The following is a 19697-nucleotide window of genomic DNA, read 5'->3' on the forward strand; positions in this document are numbered from 1 at the left end:
AACCATGATCATCTCTGCTCCCATAATAGCTTTCAGTAGCTGGATTCTTAATCCTTTGCTTGCTCATTTTTAAAATCTTATTTTTCAATTTTTAGTGGCCAGGCAAATAAGCTTAATTATTGCCTTCCCCTTCCCCCTCAGCTGGGGAACCCCACTCCCAGGGTTCCTGTTGGGTTCATGTATGTTATGTCAGGCTTATCAGGGTAAGATTTCAGATTTTGTTCAAAAAGTTAAGTTCTGGAAACCTCTTGCTTTGGAATTTGCAGGTAGTGGGGGTTGCAAGGCAGAATTCTGTGGAATGCTGAACTGTTTTGTTTTGTTTTTTTTGAGCCAACTGTCTTTCCTGAGGGCCCTGATCCACTGGAGCTTGGCAAAGGAGGAGGCTTTCCTCTGGAGCTCTTGGCATTCCCTGTGCCAATTCAGGAATGCCAATATCATCATTTAGTGACTGTGTGACTGTGATCAGAGAGATATTACCAACTGAGAAAGAAGCAAAGAAGGTCTTTCTTTCCTCGTCTCTGTGAACCTGACCATGTGGAGACAGACTCTTGGCCCAAATTGGGTCAGAAGCCAATTCTGGCTCACCGGAGCCCACCTTGGAGGTAACATTTAAGTTAATTGATAAGGATATTTAGAAGTAGGCTAGATCAGATAGTTGGGGATTTAAGATACGATAAGGAGGATATCGAGGCAAGAAGAAAGGCCATGAGGCCTACAGGGGAGTAGGAAAAAGCTTACTACCCCTGCTAGAATTTAGGGAACCCCTATTTTTAAACCCTTATTACTATCCTTTCTTTAAAACCTTAACATAATAAATAAGGTGTTTTTTTTTTTTGTAATCTGCCTCCAAGGAGTTTTTTTTTTTCTTTCCTGAGTTCAACTGTTAGACAACTCTCTTCAGTTCACAGTCAGCTTGCTTGAGCAACAGTTACAACGTAAGGGAATTTGGATAGTCTATCCACCTTTTCTGTTTCCCCTACAGTTTATCATTTTCCCTTACAGGTTTCAGGATTTGTGTGGGGGGGATTGTTTTTTCCTGGGTTCTATTTAATTATTCCAGTTTTTTTAGTCTAGAGTTGAATATACACCCACCCCTAACCCCAGGGGGTCAGGTTCTTATAGATGTGGAAGGGATACCCCTGGGGTTCAGGAAGGATACCTTTTGCAAGAATGCACGACTCCAAAACTTGGCTAAAAAACAAAAAGAGAAATTTATTAATTTAGAGAGTAATGTTGAGAATGGCCAGGAGGATAGCAAGGTGGGACAGCAAGACGGGGAGCAGTTCCTGGGAGGACAGCATGAAAGGAAAGGCTGTCCTCCATGGGGACAGCATGGATGGAAAGGCTGTCCCCCAGAGGACATCAGTTCTGGGGATTTTGTATTGTTTACAACAGATGCTATGTCATGGTGTGGACATGACTTAGAGTGCTAGTCACTCAGGCATTTGGTGGGGTGGGGTGGTCATTGGACGGGGGTCTGCCTGGAGGCATAAAGATTCCTTAGTTTTAGGGAACAGACAAATGTCTGAGACGTAGCCTGATGGGGTTGAGGTGTAGCCTGGAGGTGCATCTCTCTGTTCATCTTAGATCTAGAGGATGATCAAAGGAGGACAATCATCTCAGGACCCTAGAGGGATCATTGGATGTTTTTAGGCTCAGACTCACGAGGATGTAAGGGAGCAAGGGAATTTCCCTGATACTAGTTTGCCTGAGTTTCTGGGGGGTACAGTGCCCATGTCAAGGTGTTCCAAACAAATCCTGTGGGAAGTTCTGCCACTGCAACTGCAAATAGCCAGTCTGCTTCTCCCTGGGGTGACAACCAGAGACCCCACTCTACTGGGAATGACCACAGCTGACTGGGCTCTTTTCCTCCCCACATAGTTTTCCTCAGTGGGTTAGCAACCTTCTTTCCAGTTGTTCTTGGCTGTTCAGCTCCACTCTGGCCTCCTATCTGTTTTTGCTGCTTTTAATGTTGTCTTTATGGAATAATTTCTGGTTGTTTGCAAGGGGTTTTAGGTAGGCAAGAAAGCTTCCCATCCTACTCCTCCACCTTCTCAAAATGCTTTTTATTTCTATTACTCATTTTAAAGTTAAAGTAAAATGTACCCAAATGTATAACAGTTTTTAAACATTGTTACCATACAGCTTAATTCATAGTTTCACAGCAAGCAGAACTGAAGTGGGACATTTCACAAATGAGTTCAAACACCTAGAATTTCAATTATTGGAACCATGATTTATTAATAAAAGAGAGAAATAAAGAATCTACCAGCTGGGGCAGAATTCTCTAATGGAAAACTGCATCGGTTTGATATTAAGGAATAGATTATATAGGTTTCCAAGATACAAGTTATTTCTCTTCACATACAGGTTCTTATCTGACAACAAACAGACTTTAACACAGGAATTTGGGGTCTGAGATGGGGGGACAATTCTTAGATTTACGAGGGGGCTGTTATCCAGGGAGTGTTTATCTTCACTTAGCCAAATGTTAGTTTTCTGGCCCTTTGATATTCCTGAAATTCCTCTTTTGTCTCTTGCCACCCAAACTAAGCAGAAAGCAGTTTGTTATCTGCCTAAACAGTTTGATCTCTTGGAGGGAAGGGAAGCCAGGTCTTTCCCCTAAAAATGCGGACAGGGGTCTGCTTTATTTCTTCTTAATTTTTCCATCTTTGGTCTTTTTGGGGCTACTTCAGAATAAAAAGGAGTGAATTTTGTAAGGATACAATGGCATCATCCTCTAGAAATACAGAGCAGCTAGATGGCAGAGTGGATAGAGTGCCAGTCCTGAAGAAAGGAAGACTCTTAGCTTCCTGAGTTCAAATCTGACCTCAGATACTGCTTAACTATGTGGCCCTAGGCAATTGCTTAATTCTGTTCACTTTCTTAAATCATATTGTGCTCTCTTCTCTATTCTCTTACTTACTTTATGAACTAATGCATTTCCATTCCCAAACACCCTCTTTTCCCTGGATCAGTTAAGAGGGTTAGGGTTAGATCACATTTGTGATCTATTGTTTCTTCTCAAGCATCTCCAGGTTTATATACAAAATTCTGAGCTCCTTGACAACAGACACTGTCTTTTGTCTTCCTTTATATCCCCAGGGTATGGCACAGGGTACATAATAGAGGCTTAAGCAAGGTTTGTTCAGGACAGATTGGGCCCAGGAATAATGCTAGTCCCCAGGCTCCTAACTCAATCCATGAATTGTGGTCTCTCTCTTAATCAAATGTACATTCTGGCCTCAGCTATGCTTCAGTCTTTTCCCAGCACCGTATCACCTTTAAGAGATCAGATACAATACTGAAGATTATTACAGAGGCTTCTTTCTAGACTCCTGAAGGGTCTTATACTGTGAGAACTTCTACCTCCCATCTCCCTAAAATGAGGTAGCAGTCACCTACATGAATATGCCTAATGATTTCAGAAGTCAGGAAAGAGATTCAGTTTGGGATTTATGCAGATGGAGAGCCTTGGATTACTTCTCATGTGGTCACTGCCCATAGCCATAGCAGGGGCTTTCATTATCAGTGTTTGTGGATTCCAAGTCCAGGACTAGTGGAGGGTCCCTGCAGTCTTCCCCGATCAGCAATTCACCCTCCACACCTTCTGTGGGGCAAAAGTTCATGAAGCTGAGGCTGCTGATTACACAATTGCCCCCAGGTCTTTTTTGTTTCCTGACTCAGTGGTATTTGATGGGAAATAAGGGCTGACTTTCAACTGAAGACTTTACTATACTGAATACATTCATAAGGCTTCTTTCCAGTGTGAATTTTCTAATATACCAGTAATGGGCGACCTTTTGAGCTTGGTGTGTCAAAATTCTCCCAAAAAATAAGCATAACTCAGGTGGTGTGTCACTTCAAGAAAAAACCCCACAATTTTGTGATATTTATAGTTTAAATAACAAAACTGTATAATTGTAATATGGTTGGTTGTCTCTCAAACCGAGGATGACGATTGTATTTGTGCGTTTTTGTGCACAAAGACACCTGTGCATGAAGATTTAAGTGGAAAAGTAGATGCACAGAGACAGTCCCACTCTCTCGGTGTTGGAAGCCTGGGTCCATTGGCACGAAAAGTCGTTACACCTGGAGACTTCCTCAGCTGCATTGGATGGCCGTGTTGTCTTTTGTGCTCCATCACGCCCTAAGCACTCCACAGTGCCTTGCTGCATCGCCATCTCAGCCGTTGAACCTTCTTGTTAGTTTCTTCTGCCTGTTCCTCTCCCTTTTCTCTCTCTCCTCTATGATCCGCCCACGTGGTCAATACTCCTGTCCACGTGGAGGCTTAGCCTAAGGGAAAATTATCTGTTTGTTACCAGCTGGTTTTTGATCCTGAAGAAACTGGGTCTGCTACCAGCAGCCTGGGTGATGAGCAGGCTGGGGTCGTGTGCGTGGGTCTGGGGTGCAGAAACAGGCAGGCAGCGGCCAGCAGATGGCTGCATGCAGGAACACAGGCAGGCAGGGCCAGGAGAGCAGGCACCAGGTGAGAACAGAGAGGTCAGTAGCAGCAGCAGGAGAAACAGGCAGGCAGAACTTAGCAGCCAGGGGCCAGGTGGGCGGCAAATGCAACAGGTCCGGAGGGAGCCTGTGAGCTATCTAATGGCTGGAATGAGCAGCAGGTTTGCAAGGGTAAAAAAACCTTGACCAGAGAAACGTGGCTTAAAAAAAAAAATTCTAGGCTAAAAATTTGAGAAGTTCTCATCCCTTCGTGGTCGCCATAACTGTAAGAGTTAAAATTTAGGGAAACCTGAGGCAGGTAGAAATTAGTTTCTCTCTGCAAGGAGTATTATTTTTATGAGGTTTATTAAAGGTCAAGGGTTAAAGAAAATTTCACTCACATCATGAGATGCGTCTGTTTGCCAGCGGAGAAAGGAAGAGTGCCAAAAGCCTTTCCAATCAGGTTAAATACCCTATCTGATCTCGACCCAGGTGAGAATTCATTGGTATTACAAAAGCATTCTGGGGAAGTGGATCAAGGACTTCTGGGGATTGAAGTCCTGGATTCAAGTCTCCATTTTACACATTAAAGGCTTTTTTTTTTTTTTAGGACTGCCCATTCTTTTAGTTCTCACCTTCTTTGATCTGATTATCTCTTTAGAGTTACTTCACATTTCTTTGTTAAGTTCACCTTCTGTTAGTTACTTGTGATTTTTGTGATTATTTTAACCATGATAGTTATTTAACACCTTTTTGTATTAGATTTAAAAATAGACTTAGCTTAAAATTCTAGCTTCATTATAAGGTGAGAACTAAGTACCTTCATTGTTCAATCAGGAGATTACAACTTTATCTTCCCCTAAAGTAAGGTTTAAATAGGGTGGAGTAGTTTTTAAAGTTCATAGTAGGATGGTCATTTTTATTATGTTAGCTCTACCCATGAGCAGTTAATGTTTTGCCTATTGCTCAGATCTACTTTTAGTTGTGTGGAAAGTGTTTTGTAGTTGTGTTCATATAGTTCCTGAGTTTGTCTCAGCAGATTGATTCCCAAGTATTTTATTTTGTCTAAGGTGATTTTGAATGGAATTTCTCTTTCTAGTTCCTGCTGCTGAGATTTGTTGGAGATATATAGAAATGCTGATGACTTATTTGGGTTTATTTTGTATCCTGCAACTTTGCTAAAGTTGTTGATTATTTCCACTAGCTTTTTAGTTGATTCTCTAGGATTCTTTAAGTAGACCATCATATCGCCTCTAAGAGTGATAGCTTGGTCTCCTCATTGCCAATATTAATACTTTCAATTTCTTTTTCTTCTTACAAAAATATAAATTGCCTAGATTAACAGAAGAAGAAATAGAATTCTTAAATAATCCCATATCAGAAAAAGAAATTGAACAGGCCATAAAAGAACTCCCCAAGAAAAAAATCCCCAGGGCCTGATGGATACACAAGGGAATTCTATCAAACATTCAAAAAACAGCTAATCCCAATACTATACAAACCATTTGACATAATAAGCAAAGAGGGAGTTCTACCAAATTACTTTTATGACAAACATGGTACTGATTCCAAAGCCAGGCAGGTCAAAAATGGAGAAAGAAAACTACAGACCATTCTCCCTAATGAACATAGATGCAAAAATCTTAAATAGGATACTAGCAAAAAGACTCCTGTAAGTCATCATGAGGGTTATTCATTATGACCAGATAGGATTCATACCAGGAATGCAAGGATGGTTCAATATTAGGAAAACCATCCACATAATTGACCATATCAACATGTAAATATTGATTAAAAAAAAGAATTAGTGCTAAAGTACTAATTAATGGTTCCAAGGCAGAAGAGCAGTAAGGACTAGGCAACGAGGGTTGTGATTTGCCCAGGGTCACAGAGTTAGGAAGTGTCTGAGGTCAGATTGGATCTGAGGACCTCTCCTGTCCAGGCCTGGCTTTCTATCTCCTGAGCCACCTAGGTGCCCCCTTAGTAGTGATTCTAAGATAGAAAGTAAGGGTTTAAAAAGAGAGACAGACACAGAGAGAGGAAGACAGACAGAGAATGGGAGACAGAGACCGAGAGACACAGAGAGGGAGACAGAGGTGGGAGACAGAGACACAGAGACAAAGAGAGACAGAGAGAGGGAGACCTGCTTCAGACAGTCTTTCCTCAGCGATATCATTCCCAAGTTTTCTCCCCATGGAGATACTCTGGTGCACAGTAAGCCTGAGCCTCCGGGTGAATGTTTTACCACACTGATTACATTCCTAGGGTTTCCCTCCAGTGTGGATTCTCTGCTGTACATCACAGGCATCATCACCAGTGGATCTTTGCTTCTGAGTTTCTTCCCCAGAAAGGCTGAGCTCTGCAGTGAGAAAATCTACAGACACACATGGGCAGAATCAGTCATTTCGCACCGCCATTAGCTCCCCACTGCAGGATGCCCTTATGGGCCGAGTTTCACCCCAATCCCATGGATCCTTGCCAACCTGGAGCCCAGGCAGGGCGGGCTTTCTCCAATGCCAGCTCAGGGCAGCCCAGCCTTGAGCTCCAATCCTGAGTGAGATAGTGCTCTGTCCATGGTACCAGGCACATGGGCTCCCCTTTCCTTTCACCCAGTCTGCACTCTCCATCCTCTCTACGGGGATATTAAGTCCTTTGGTGCTGACTGTTCTCCTGGGAGCAGGATGCCATTTCCTTGGGATCACTTTCCAGCGGATCTTTTCTGTGCCGTTATCTGAGGGCACGTGACCAATGACGGCACCCTTTTTGTACTGACCTGAACTATAAATAAAGGCTTTGCTTTTTTGAAGGGCCATTTCTTATTTTAATATTTATCTTTAGGGGGCGGCTGGGTTCCTGAGTGGGGAGTGTCTGGCCTGGAGCGGGGGAGGGGGGGATCTTGGGCTCAAATCTGGACTCGGACCTTCCTCTGTCACAGGACAGTAGGTCCTCGGGGCTTCAGGACCAGAGTCCGCGGTCTCCATCTTTAGTGAAAGCAGAGAAACAGGCGTGAGGCCGGATGCCTGTGTCCAAGGGGGCGGCGGGGAAGGGTCGTTCTCGTGGGAGCCTGTGGGAGTCCCGTCGTGTTCGTGATGTTGAAGGCCTCTGCCGCTCTGCCAGAGAGACTGGGCAGGAGCCGGGTCTACAGGGGTTAGAGCGGGTGAGGACCCGCAGGGCTGAAGAGGGGCCGGGACACGGGTCCGGTGCAACAATCCAAGGATCTCGGGGGCTGTAACTCCATCATTCCCGTTCAGACTCTCAGGCCAGAACGTGGGGCGACAGCCTGAAGGCTCAGGGATGCTTGTGGTCACCAAGCCGAACCTGCCCTTTTTACAGAGGAGGAAACTGAGGCCTGAGGCCGGACAGGATCTTGATTTGGCCAGTCAGAGTTACATCCCTCCTTAACCTTCTTAATCAAAGCCAGAGAATCTAAGCTAGAGATAACTGGGACAGGACAAAGCCTTCGTTCCCCTGCCAAGAAGGAAGGGGAGGAGCGGACGGGAGAGGCACTGCGGTGCTAGAAGGGGCTGAGGGTGGGAGGAGAAATGGAGGCGGGACTGAGACTCTGTTTCCCAGAATGCCCGCTGAAGTCTGGTCACAGGGGCGGTGCATTATGGGAGTGCTTCATCTGGCTGTCCTAGTCTGCTGTGGCCCTGCTCTACTACGGAAGCTCGCTGAATCTTGTAAGCGAGATTCCGGGAGGAGTGCACATGCGTATTCCAGCTCTGGGCTCTGACTCCTCCATGCTATGGAAGCTTTCAGAGTCCATGGGAGAAGGAGGGCAGGAATGCTCACTGGCTTGTCAGTGGTGGGGTCAGGATCGCAGTGCGCACGCGCAACCCAATTGACTTCCCCCTCCCCCTCTTTACTACAGATTCCGGGGTGAGTCTGGGCACCCGGAGTGGGGGAGGTGAGAGCGAAGGGAAACACGTGGGTGGGTGTGGGCTGGGTTCTGTGTGCTTGGGTGGGGGACCTCCGGGGGTGCAGACGCGTGCGAAGGGTCACCCTTCCACGAGGGGCAGACCTCCCCTCTCCTTCCCAGGAAGAACTGTTTCCTTCTCGTCCCTCCCCCACCCTCATCTTTCCTCTCTGAGCCTTTGTCTGCCCTTGCTCTACGCTCTACCGAACCCCCTTCAGGCTCCCCTGAAGACCCGACGTAGGACCGGCCTGTCCCGTGACCTCTCCCTTCCCTGTTAGTGTGGCGGCGTGACCTCTCCCCACCCAGGACCCTCTCACTTCCTTCCAACCCTCTCTTTCCCTTCTGTGTTCAGGCACTGTAGTAAGTGCTTCCTCCATAGCCCTGGGAAGTGGAGCTTTCTCTTGTTCAGTGGTTTTTCTGTCTCTTCTCGCCCTTCATGACCCTGTTTAGGGTTTTCTTGCAAAGATAGTGGAGCAGCCGGCCATTTCTTTCTCCAGCTAAAGGGGAAACTGAGGCAAATAGAGTTAAGTAATTTGCCCAGGGTCACAGAAGCCAGTAAATATCTCAGCTGGATTTGAACTCAGATCTCCCTAACTCCTGACCCTGCACTCAGTTCCCTGTGCAGGAGGAGTTCCTGTTCTCCTTCCCTCTGTCTCCCCTGCCACCCTGCCCATACTTGTGCCCCATCTCAGAGCTTCCACCTTCCCCAACTCCTGGTGCCCTCACACATGCCCAGATCTGTCTGGTCAGTCCAAGCCTCTACCAGCCCTGCCTGCCTCCCTCTGTCACAGTGATAGAACACCAGACTGTCCCCTCCTTTCCCTGCCCCCTGCATCCCACATGCCCTTCCTTCCTCTCCCTTCCTCATTTCCTCTCTCTCTCTTTCTCTCCCCTCTCTTGTTACCACCTGTTGTGGCACTTTTCCCTGCTCTTCCCAATGACTGGTCTGCCATATTGTCCCCACATGGGCACCCTTAACCACTGTCTCTCCTTGGGTGGCTTTGTGTCCACCTTCCTCTTCTCAGCCTCCTTTGCTGGACCATCATCCCCTTCTGCCCCCTCAGTGGCTGGAACTGGCATCTCCTTCCTCCATCTTTTCAGTCCCTCCGGGTAAATCTCAGTCTGTCTTCAGGCCCTCCAGGCTGATGGTTCCACCCTTTGCTCTGCTCAGCTCGATCCTGTGCCACTCCATGGGTCAGAGAATGGAGCCCTGACTCTGGAGGTGGAGGTTGTGGGTTCACATTCTGGGACTCAGTTTCCTGATCTGTAAAATCAGGGGCTGCCACTAGACACCTCAGAGGACCCTTTTGCCTCTCAATCTCAGAACCTCTTTATTAAATCCTCTTCTGAACCTCAGACAGCCAGGTGGGCAGCTTCGGAATGCTGGGTGGTGCCTCCGTCTCTTTCCCCTTCACCTCCATGCACTGGGCAGGTTTTGCCTTCTGTGTCCACCATCGGTCTCCTTTCTGTCCCCTCCTTTCCCCACACACCCGACCCCTCACTCCTGTGCTTCAGGACCCTGATGGGCCTCCTTGTCCCAAGACTTTACCACCTCTGAGGCATGCAACCAGCCAAGGGCTTTTTGGCACTCTCCCACTCCAGAATGTCCACTGGTTCCCTGCTCCCTCCAGGAGCAAATATCAGCTAAAGTGTTAGCAGCTAAAACCCTTCCCAGCTGGGCTTAAACTTCCCTTCCTCCACCTTCTCCCTTCTTCTCTCCAGATACAGGATGACCCGCTTTTGCCCTTCAGCTCCTGCAGTCTCTGTGCATTTGCACTGGCTGTGCCCCGTGCGTGGCATGCCCTCTCTGCTCACCTGCCTCCGGGATCCTTACACGCCCACAGAAGTGTTCCCTCCCTACTATAGCCTTAAATCTGTTTGGTACAGACCTGTGGCACATCTTGTCTCCCTCCTGCCCCCTGAGCTCCTTCCTTGTCTTTTGTCTTTGCTCTCCCTGTGCCCAGCACGGGGACTGGCTTGGAGTAGGTGACCAAGAAATGCTTTTTGGTTCATGGATTAATTGGTTGGTGGGTTTCATATGAGTTAGTCCATATTGCATGCTGGAGAGTACCTTGAGGTGCTGTTTGTGCACTTGTGTGTAAGGGTGAAGTTTCAGGTATGTGACAGGATGATCTAGAAGGCCTCTTGGGTAGAAGGTGGCCTTTTGGCCTCTCCTTGCCTATTTTCCCACCTTTCCTGGGAGGCCCTCATGCCCTAAGAAGAATGTGGGCACCCCCTGACCTTGCATGTCCTGCTGCCCCACCTGCCCAGGAATAATATTTTATCTGTTCTGGGGGTGTTTCTGCTTGGAGAGTCCAGGCCCTGTTGGGGTCAGATAAGAGCTGCCCCTGCCTCTCCTGTTGGGCTACTGTTGTAAGGAACCTTCAGATACACTGGTTTCTCCTTTGTCCCTTCTACTTTGTGTGCCAAGGCAGGTGCCATTAAAAAGAACCTCCACATGCCCCACCTTCTGGGAATTGCTTTTGCTCCTAAAATATCCTATCTGTTACAAAAGTCATCAAGTCAGAGCCCCAGGCATGATCAATCAATTCATTAGGGAATCTGGTGGTCACTAATCAATTGGGTCCAAGGCCTGGCTCACAGACCAGGACCCTCTCCTCAAGGTCTCAGAGGGTTTGTAGCACTTGGAAGGCTACCAAAATTAGAATGGGGTGCTACAGTTCCATGACCGGTCTCTGCAGAATTGTGGGAGCTCCTCTGATAGACCAAGGGACACCTACATCATCCAGAGCCATTTTGTCCACTGTTCTTTTCACAGGTCATCAATCATATCCTGTCCTGAGACCTTCCCCTGGTCAGGAGACCCTGTCAGCAAGGTCTTGATCCATCTGCCATCCATCTGGCCATTTTAGCAGGGCTTTGGTCAGCAATATGCAAGGATCCAAGACCTCAGTGATGGCGGCCCTTAGGATGGTGTAGTTTTGTATCCAAGGGTCACTTGGGAATGGAGCTAATGATTCATGGGTGTGAGGACTGTTGCTAAGGCACAGGAAATAATTTATTTTTTTAATTTTAAATATATTTTTAATGTTTATATGAATAAGTATCTCTATGTCCCCTCTTCCCTCCCCCTTCCCAGAGTCAACAAGCAAACTGGATTGTACAAATGTTGTCATTTAATATCTATTTCTATATTATTCATTTTTGCTATAGAGTGATTTTTTAAACCCTATACCCCAGATCATATACCCATATATCCATGTGATAAGTGATGTCATCCGTTTTGCTTTTGCATTTCTACTCCCACAGTTCTTTCTCTCCATATGGATAGCATTCTTTCCCAGAAGTCCTTCCCAGAAGTGTCCTGGCTTGTTGTACTGCTACTAGTAGCCAAGTCTATTATATTGGATAGTTCCAGGATGTTTTTCTGTGCACAATATTCTCACAGGAGCTAATTTTGAACATCACAGACTTGTATGAACTTCCTATTACTCGACCCTACTTAGTCTAACAAAATGAGGAATGTCTACACCCATACTTAAGGATTAAGTATCTAGGAGGATGGCCTTTGATAGACATGTGCTAGCAAATGACAATTCAGAAACAGCTGACAGACCCCTGGGCTGTCCTAAGTCAAGCTTAATCTACCATTGGTATAGGTGAGACTCAGGAAAGTGATGTAAATCCATCTATATATTTGGCATCACTTCCTCTTTCTGTCTCTTTTGCAGTGGAGAGGTGGCTGGCGGCAGCTTGCTGAGCGGCTTGGCATCTTGGAGTTGTGGCAGCTATTGTCCAGTTTAGTGGTGAGTTTCTCTTGATACCATACTGCAGGAAACCTCGTAACCTAGTTCAGGTGAGGCTCCTCTCTGAGCTCTCTTGGGGTTTAGGCTGATTGCTTTCTCCTTTACCTTCCAAACACTATCCTCTTATAGAAGGCCTTTAATCTTCAAAGTCCTTGTGGCGGAGGAATTTGAACTCCCCCTGGCACAGGCCAGGCAGGAGAAATCCTATACCTTTCCCTCTCTCTTCTCCTTAATTTCTTCCCTCTATATTGATTAAATCACCATAAATTTCCAAACTGACTTGGGTATTTTATTTGGGATATTCCTTGGCGACCAAATTAATTTAGTTTAGGTCACAACCCTAAAATTATCCTTACACTTGGGAAATGGTTTTGTGTTAATAGAGCTTCACAAGCTGAGATAAATCCCAAATACAGAACTAACTACTAACTATGAATCTCTTTAATAGATCCAATACAATTAATAAAATCTTTTGATACCTGAAAAGTATCACCAAGTCCTTTGTGGGTTCATTAATACAAACTTCCATAACTCTTATTCCTACAGTATTAACTAAGAAAAGGACCTCAAATTTCCTCCTATTCAGCTTAACTCACTAATTATAATCACTGATTTCCAATAAATTGCACTGAAATGAGTAATTACTGATTAAATTGAGTAGGGGTATCAAAATTGTCTTGACATTGCTAATCCTTGCCTTAAAGTCACAAATCATTGTTTCCTTCTCAATGTGAGATGTGAGTTTGTTTCTTCAATGAATGAAATTCCTGACCTGCCTAGTTGCATGTCCAACTTCTGATTTCCAATACTGTGATTCTGATTTCAGGGCCCTCCTGTTCTCTCCATCCTTTCTCTGGCCTCAGTGGCTCCTAGCAGAGTCCTCAGGAGCCCAGGCCTCAGAGAGAGGGTCAGTTCCCAGCTGGGAAAAAGAATCTGGTCCCCAGAACCCAAAGTAACATTGTTGTCTCTTTACAGGCCTCAGCTTTAGTGGAAGGAGAAGGTGGTGTCGGATCTCCCCCCCAAGGAAGGGAATCCAACCCAGGAGAGTATCCCTGCTCTGCAACCTTTCATCCAGCTCCAGGGCTATAGTGAAGCCAGTCCTCCCAGCTGGGCAGAAAGGACGTGAATGAAGTCAGAGCAATGAGAAAACAAAAAGAATGTACAAGCATGGGAGATGTGGCCCTGACACGTCAGGAGAAGGGTGAGAATTCCAAGAGCATCAGTGGGGGAATGGAATCTTCCCAGTGTGAGAGAACTTTTATCCTTTCCCTCTGGGGAGTGTAATGGCCAGAATGCAAGAGCTAAAAATAAAAGGGTTGGACTAAATTCATCAGAGAGTATGGTTGTCAGGAATTAACCAATTCACAATGAATTTTAGCAATTTATTCATAAAATAGAGGGAAAGTGAAGGTAGAGAAATGAGAAAGAGGGTAGAGTAAGAAATTAAATTAATGAGCTTTACTATTGCTTAAGCCCTGGCTTTACTCTGGCAAGGCTCCAGAAGCCCCAGCTGGAGAGCCTGAGGGTCAATTAACAAAGGTTTTAGCCCAGAGGCCTCCTCCCAGGTGAGGGGCCCCTCCAGAGGCTAGTACCTCCCTCCAGGAAAGCCAGGAAAGGGAGTCGGCCTTTTTTACTCACCCACATGTAGTCATAATAGAAAATAGGAGCAGTCCAAGGTCCTTAGCTGGAGCAGGTGCCAGGAAAGGTGAAGGAAAGGGTTACTAGGGGCAGTGGTGAGGGCCATTGAACCCCAGACAAAACACATGGCCATGGCTTTCTCCAGCAGGAATTGTGAGATGAGCCAAGGTTAAGAGAATTTGGTAGAGGAGTGATCTGTCCAGGAGCATTGACAATGCAGATGGGCTTGGGGCCTGAGGGTGCTAGTGAGGGCTTTGTCTAGGAGCCACAAAGCAAGATTGGCCCAGCCTAGGACATCTCCTTATCCAGCTCTGTTTCTCCAGATATAGCTCTTCCCCAAGTCAGCAGCATAGAGGAGAAGGAAGGAGGGACTTCTGGAGTCCTGGCTGCCAGGATTCAGGTAAGTTCCTATTACTGTCTTTCTCCTTTGTTCTGTCTCCTCCCTTGGCCTCTCTTTTCTAACATTTCGTTCCTTTCTTCACTCAAATTGTGCTCACTCGAATTCATGTTGGGACCCAAGCCTCAGTAGATTGAGTAGCTCAGTGGATGGAGAGGCAGGCCTAGAGATGGGAGGTCCTGGGTTCAAATCTGACCTCAGACACTTCCCAGCTGTGTGACCCTGGGCAAGTCACTTAACCTCCATTGCCTAGCCCTTACCACTCTTCTGCCTTGGAACCAATACACAGTATTGATTCCAAGATGGAAGTTGAGGGTTTAAAAAAAAAAAGAATGGAATTTTGAGAAATTTTTTAAAAGAAGTGACAGTAGCAGGGTGTGTCAGACAGCTGTGGAAGTGGCATGTTGAACTTATTATATAGTTTTCAAAAGGCAGCATAATAGAGGTTGGCCTTTATAGAGAGAGAAGTCATCGTTCCATTTGATAGACGTTAAATGAAGAACGTTTAAGCAATCTCTTCAAATCTAATGAAGATGAGAAGGAAGGAGGAAGCAAGTGCTGGAGAAACAGAAATCATCCCTCGATGCTGTGTGGAGTTGCCTCGATGGAATTTCACGCTTAGTTCTCAGATTCCCATTTGGGGTGGCCATGACGAGTCAGGGACTGCTGGGAAGACAGCATCCAGGGTCGTCAGAGGCCCCAAATTCATGTCATACAAGGAAGGATCCATTGAACAGACATGTAGGTAAGAGACCAGAGAGAGAGCTGGTCCAGCCTGTTTGGTTGGTAGGTGGCAGACTAGCTCTCTTCTGCTGGGCCCCATACAATAGCTTCTCAGAAGTTTGTAGTCATTGAAAGAAGCCACGAAACGTCTCTGGCTGGAGACTGTTGCTCTCTCCTTTCTCTGACAAGCACAGGCTCATCTTGTAGGCAGCCACTTGTAGGAGGAGCTGATGCAGCATAACATGTCAAATGGCTGAGAGTTAGGGCTGCTAGACAGGCGGGTGATCTTTCTCTTCCTCTAACCCTCACTAATAGATAATTATGAATTAAGTTACAATCTCCAGGAAATTACAATCATAATCATAGAAATAATCAATAGAGGAAAAACCAGTTGCAGACAGCTTGACATGAGACTCATTTAATTCAGATCATTCTGAAAGCTTTTGTGGTGGAACAACAACAATGAGGACAAATTGGCCACATCTGTTACAGATGTTTCTATTTCAGCCATTAGTGACATTGGAGTTATCATGTTTTCACTCCTGCCTAGCAGACACCACTACTCTCAAGGAGGTAGAAATTAAGGAAAACAAAGGCCAGAAGGATGACTGAAACAGACCAAATAGGAGGCCTGGGCCTGGGTCTACACATTTCTCAGGGCATACAAATACTGATAAAGTGCATTTTGGTTCAGTATTCCCAGTTACAGGGGAAAGCAATTTTTGACATTTATTTTTAAACATTTTGAGTCCCAAATTCTCTCCCTTCCTCTCCCCACTCAATGAAATGAGAAATAATTTGAAATAGGTTAAACATGTTGGAATGGAGTAAGGAAGAAGAAAGAAGAAAGAAAAACTGGGAACACTGAAAAGTTTTTAAAATGCACTGAAAAAAGTCAAGAAGTAACCATAGCAAAAGAGGTCAGCTTTGACAGTGGTGTGTTGAATTTACAGTTAAAAGAAAAGCAACATATTTCCATATTAGTCACGATATGGAAGACAATATATGAAAAAAATACATTCATGAAGCTAATCAAGGGTAAAATGGTAAACATCACTCTGCATTCACTCTCCCATCAGTTCTCTCCCTGGAGGTACACAGCATTTTTCATCATAATTCTTTTGTCATTTGGATATTTCTATTGCTGAGAAGAGAGCTAAATCATTCAGAGATCATTGTGCAATATTGCTGTTACTGTGTGCAGTCATCTCCAGGTTCTGTTCCCTTTGCATCCGTTCATATAGGTCGTTCCAGGGTGTTCAGAAATTCCTCTGGTCCTCATTTCTTATAGCACAGTAATATTCCACCACAATCATATGCCCTAACTTGTTCAGCCATTCCCCAATTAATGAACATCCTCTTAATGTCCAGTTCTGAGAAAAAGCATTTTTAAGGTGTTTTGGATGCTATGATGATGTTAGTGCTGAAACAGTATATCCAAAAGACTTCACTTACTACTTCTCTCTTCAATTACTTCCCCATCATGATGAGAATGAGGAATAGCTTTGATGGGAGGAGAAGGGAACAATATTACATCACAGACCACAACTAGACTATCATAACTGGGTGCAAAGAGTAGAGAGTAATGGGTTCTTCTAGTTGGATTGTTGTTTAGAAAACTGATTTGATTCAATTATGGAAAATAAAACATTCTAAATTCTCCTTCAATCATGTATTCCTTTTGCCTGTGCTAAGAGCATGCAAGATTACAGAAGACAGGACTGCAGGATGAGCCCGATTATTCATATCAAGCAAAGCTTAAAAGAAGAGACCAATATTTGTGAAAAGCACTTGGAAAGCTTATGTAAGAAGAATGGGGAATGAGAGATGGAATGGTTCTAGGCTACATTTTTACCTTTGGGGAATATACAGTCCAGAGGAAGGCTCACAGCACATGGATGAAAGCTCCTCTGCAGGTTATTCTGTTAGCATTTAGACAAGAGTAACCGATCTGGAAGAATGGATGGATTACAATCTCCACTCTCCAGAGAGTCCTCAACACCAAGATCACTGATTGCACATTGTACATAGTTAATAATTATTATAACATGGAGAACTGAGTTTTGTTTTGGTCTGTTCTGTATTAAGATTTGAAATGCTGACCTAGGAGAGAAAGCAACATACGCTTCGGAGTTGGAATGGGAAGAATTCTTAGCCTGTTGGACCATTTAGGATATTCTCCTTCTGAGAAAATCAGCCCTGAAGAGGTTTATCAGAATTGGAGAATGATTGCTATATGGTAGAAATTAATATTTGGTATGTGTTTGCTGATATTTGTGTTGTCCATCTGATTGGAAAGTGAAGACTGATTCTGTGGTGTGGTTTGGTCCTTGAGTAAATGACATGATACTTTTGGGGTTCATAGTTGGGAAAAAAACTCAGGAAACTTATGCACTGGCTCCTGAGTTCAGTATCAAGTGAGGCAGAGAGCATGTGGATAATGAAGAAATATTTTTAGAGGAGTTGTCCTGATTAAGCAGGAATGTGTTCCATTCAGGAATCTTTGACATTCAAGGATGTGGCTGTGGAGTTCACCTGGGAAGAGTGGAGACACCTGGATCCTGCACAGAGGGCCCTGCACAGGAATGTGATGCTGGAGAACTATGAGAACCTGGTCTCCATAGGTAAGCAGAACCAGCCCCTGTGAATCAGTGTCAGTATATTGGAATTTTTGCAAGCTCATTTGCTGTAGGCTAAGAAAAATCTAAATAAATTTTGTCTTATTAGATAAGGCCACAAATCCTATGGGGAGAATCCTGTAATAATTAAAATTAAATTATGAGACTGCTAGTAGCTTTATAATTTTATTAAATCATAGTAATAGTATTAGTAGTAGTAGTAGTATTAAAGAGAGGGAAAGGTGGTAAAGAGGTAGAAAGTTACTTAGCTTTCTACTCTATTGGCGGCCATGATGTATTGAAGCTGAGCAATGACAAGAGTTCCTCCAGGTTCCACGCTCCAGCCAGAAGACTCCAAAGACCTCTTGTTCTTCCACTTATAAGCTGTTTTCTCCACTCACTAGCTCTCACACATGTGGCATTTAAAAGAGTGGATGCCATAAACTGTAAGAGTTAAAATGGTTGAGGTCTTAAACTGTAGTGATTAAAATAGTGGAAGACTTGTGATAGATATAAGAGTGGGTGAGTAAATTGTGACCGCAGAAAATGTTTTCACTACAGTGTCTTGTTTAAAATCAAATATTAGGTGGTCGCCAGGGAAATATTCCCAATTATTCAAATATACCCAAGTCAGCTGGGTTTTATAGAGATTTAATTAATAATACAATGAGGAATCAAAGAAAGAGAGAGAGAGAGAGAGAAAAAGGAAATAAATGAGAAAAGAATAGGCCAGCCCAGGCAGCCCTGGCCAACCCAGGCCTAAGCCCTAAAAGAAAAGATCAGTCAGTCCTTATATCTTTCTTAATCACTCGCTACAAGATCTGTCCAAGCAAGGATTCTAGTGACACCAGGCCAGCATCATCTCAGCTGATTTCACCAGCTCAATCCTCCATATGAATGTTTCAGAATGAGTCTTGAGAGAGACCCTTCAAGGCAGCCTTTCCCAGCTGACTGTTCTCAAGAGACTCTTTTTGTCTCCTTTTAAAGGGCATTTTCTCCTTTGTCACCTCCCCTAAATTCTTACATCTAACAATCACAGTAGACATTTTTAAAAGGACAGACCATTCTTAGTTCACACCTTTTGAGTAATTCACACCAGGAAAGCTCTGAGTAAGTTTCTCAGCTCTTTGTTCCTTGTAAATTCACAAGTTGCTTGACCTTTATAGGTACTTAGCACCCCTTTGTATTAGTTCTAAAAATAGGCATGGCTTAAGTATGGGTTTAAGTACTTTCATTGTTCAGTAAGGAGTTTACAACTTTATCTTCCCCTAAAGTATGCTTAAGTATGTGTGGAATAAGGTCAGAGTTCTCACATTTCTGATCAAATTCCTTCATTGTTTAAAATGGGGAATGGTCTTAACCAAATGTTCTAAGGTAGAGTCTGAGAATCTTTTAACATTCACAAGTCTGAGAAATTTTCAAGATTCACACACATCAGATCTCAAGAACCAATCATCATTTCTTAATTTGTCTGGGCTACCCAGGGGGGCAATGCCTATGCAATAAATTTCCTGTCTTGTTGGTTACTTAACTTCCTTTCTCTGAGGTCTTGTCTATACCTGAATTACTCAGTGGTGTTCAACCTCCAGATCACTGAGTTATGCCATTTGAATAAAAGACAAAATAATGGAGAGAGAAATTCTTTTCCAACAATCCCAAATCTTCCCGAGCAGCGAAGTGGTGCATTTGTGGATGATGGCCAGGTCAAGGCTCTGACCTTGTTTGTGTGTTCTTGGGTGGACAGGAGAGAAAGACTGAGCCAGGCAGGCACTGAACTCATTGAGGAAGGAGAGGAGAAGAGCTGCCAAACCTTAGCCTGGATGGTAGTTTTCAATTGAATGAACTTCAGAGGAGGTGAGATTAGCGAGCGGTGGTGACAGAGGGAGAGCTTTGAGTGGCACTTGGAAATGGGGAGGAATGTACCTCCTCCTCCTTGACCAGTCAGGGCCTGAGTGAAAGTGCAGCCAGGGCTTGACTGGGCACATTTGGGATGAGAGGTTTTCCCTCTCATTTTGGTTGAAGCAGGAAGACTGAGTGTGGAGCCTGGGCCCGGAGTGCTAAGGAGAAAGTAAATGGAAAGAAAGAAAAGATCTTTTTAAACCTGCTTTTGAAATGCACAGAAATCCAGAACCGGAAGGCATTGCTGACCAGCAGGATAGCCTTTAATGCTACATGTGGATTTATTGTTTTAGTTT

The 19697-nt window shown here is 44.6% G+C and overlaps 1 protein-coding gene across 4 annotated transcripts in view; it reads left to right on the forward strand.

The window, feature by feature from the left end:
• The first annotated feature begins 233 nt into the window (after positions 1–233).
• LOC107651217 (zinc finger protein 260-like) overlaps positions 234–19697 on the forward strand; it is a 29319-nt gene continuing 9855 nt past the window's right edge. Inside the window, exons 1-5 of one of the 4 annotated variants that reach the window (XM_056814404.1) lie at positions 234–602; positions 12052–12126; positions 13102–13327; positions 14088–14164; positions 16973–17508. In XM_056814404.1, the coding sequence (XP_056670382.1) occupies positions 17367–17508 (142 nt within the window). In that variant the 5' untranslated portion in view covers positions 234–602; positions 12052–12126; positions 13102–13327; positions 14088–14164; positions 16973–17366. Of the gene's footprint in view, positions 603–8016; positions 8323–12051; positions 12127–13101; positions 13328–14087; positions 17509–19697 lie in introns of those variants that run through there. The other 3 variants (XM_056814405.1, XM_016429733.2, XM_016429734.2) reach the window with 3 other exon arrangements.

Source organism: Monodelphis domestica, chromosome 2, assembly GCF_027887165.1.
Source record: "Monodelphis domestica isolate mMonDom1 chromosome 2, mMonDom1.pri, whole genome shotgun sequence".
Classification (NCBI taxonomy): Eukaryota; Metazoa; Chordata; class Mammalia; order Didelphimorphia; family Didelphidae; genus Monodelphis; species Monodelphis domestica.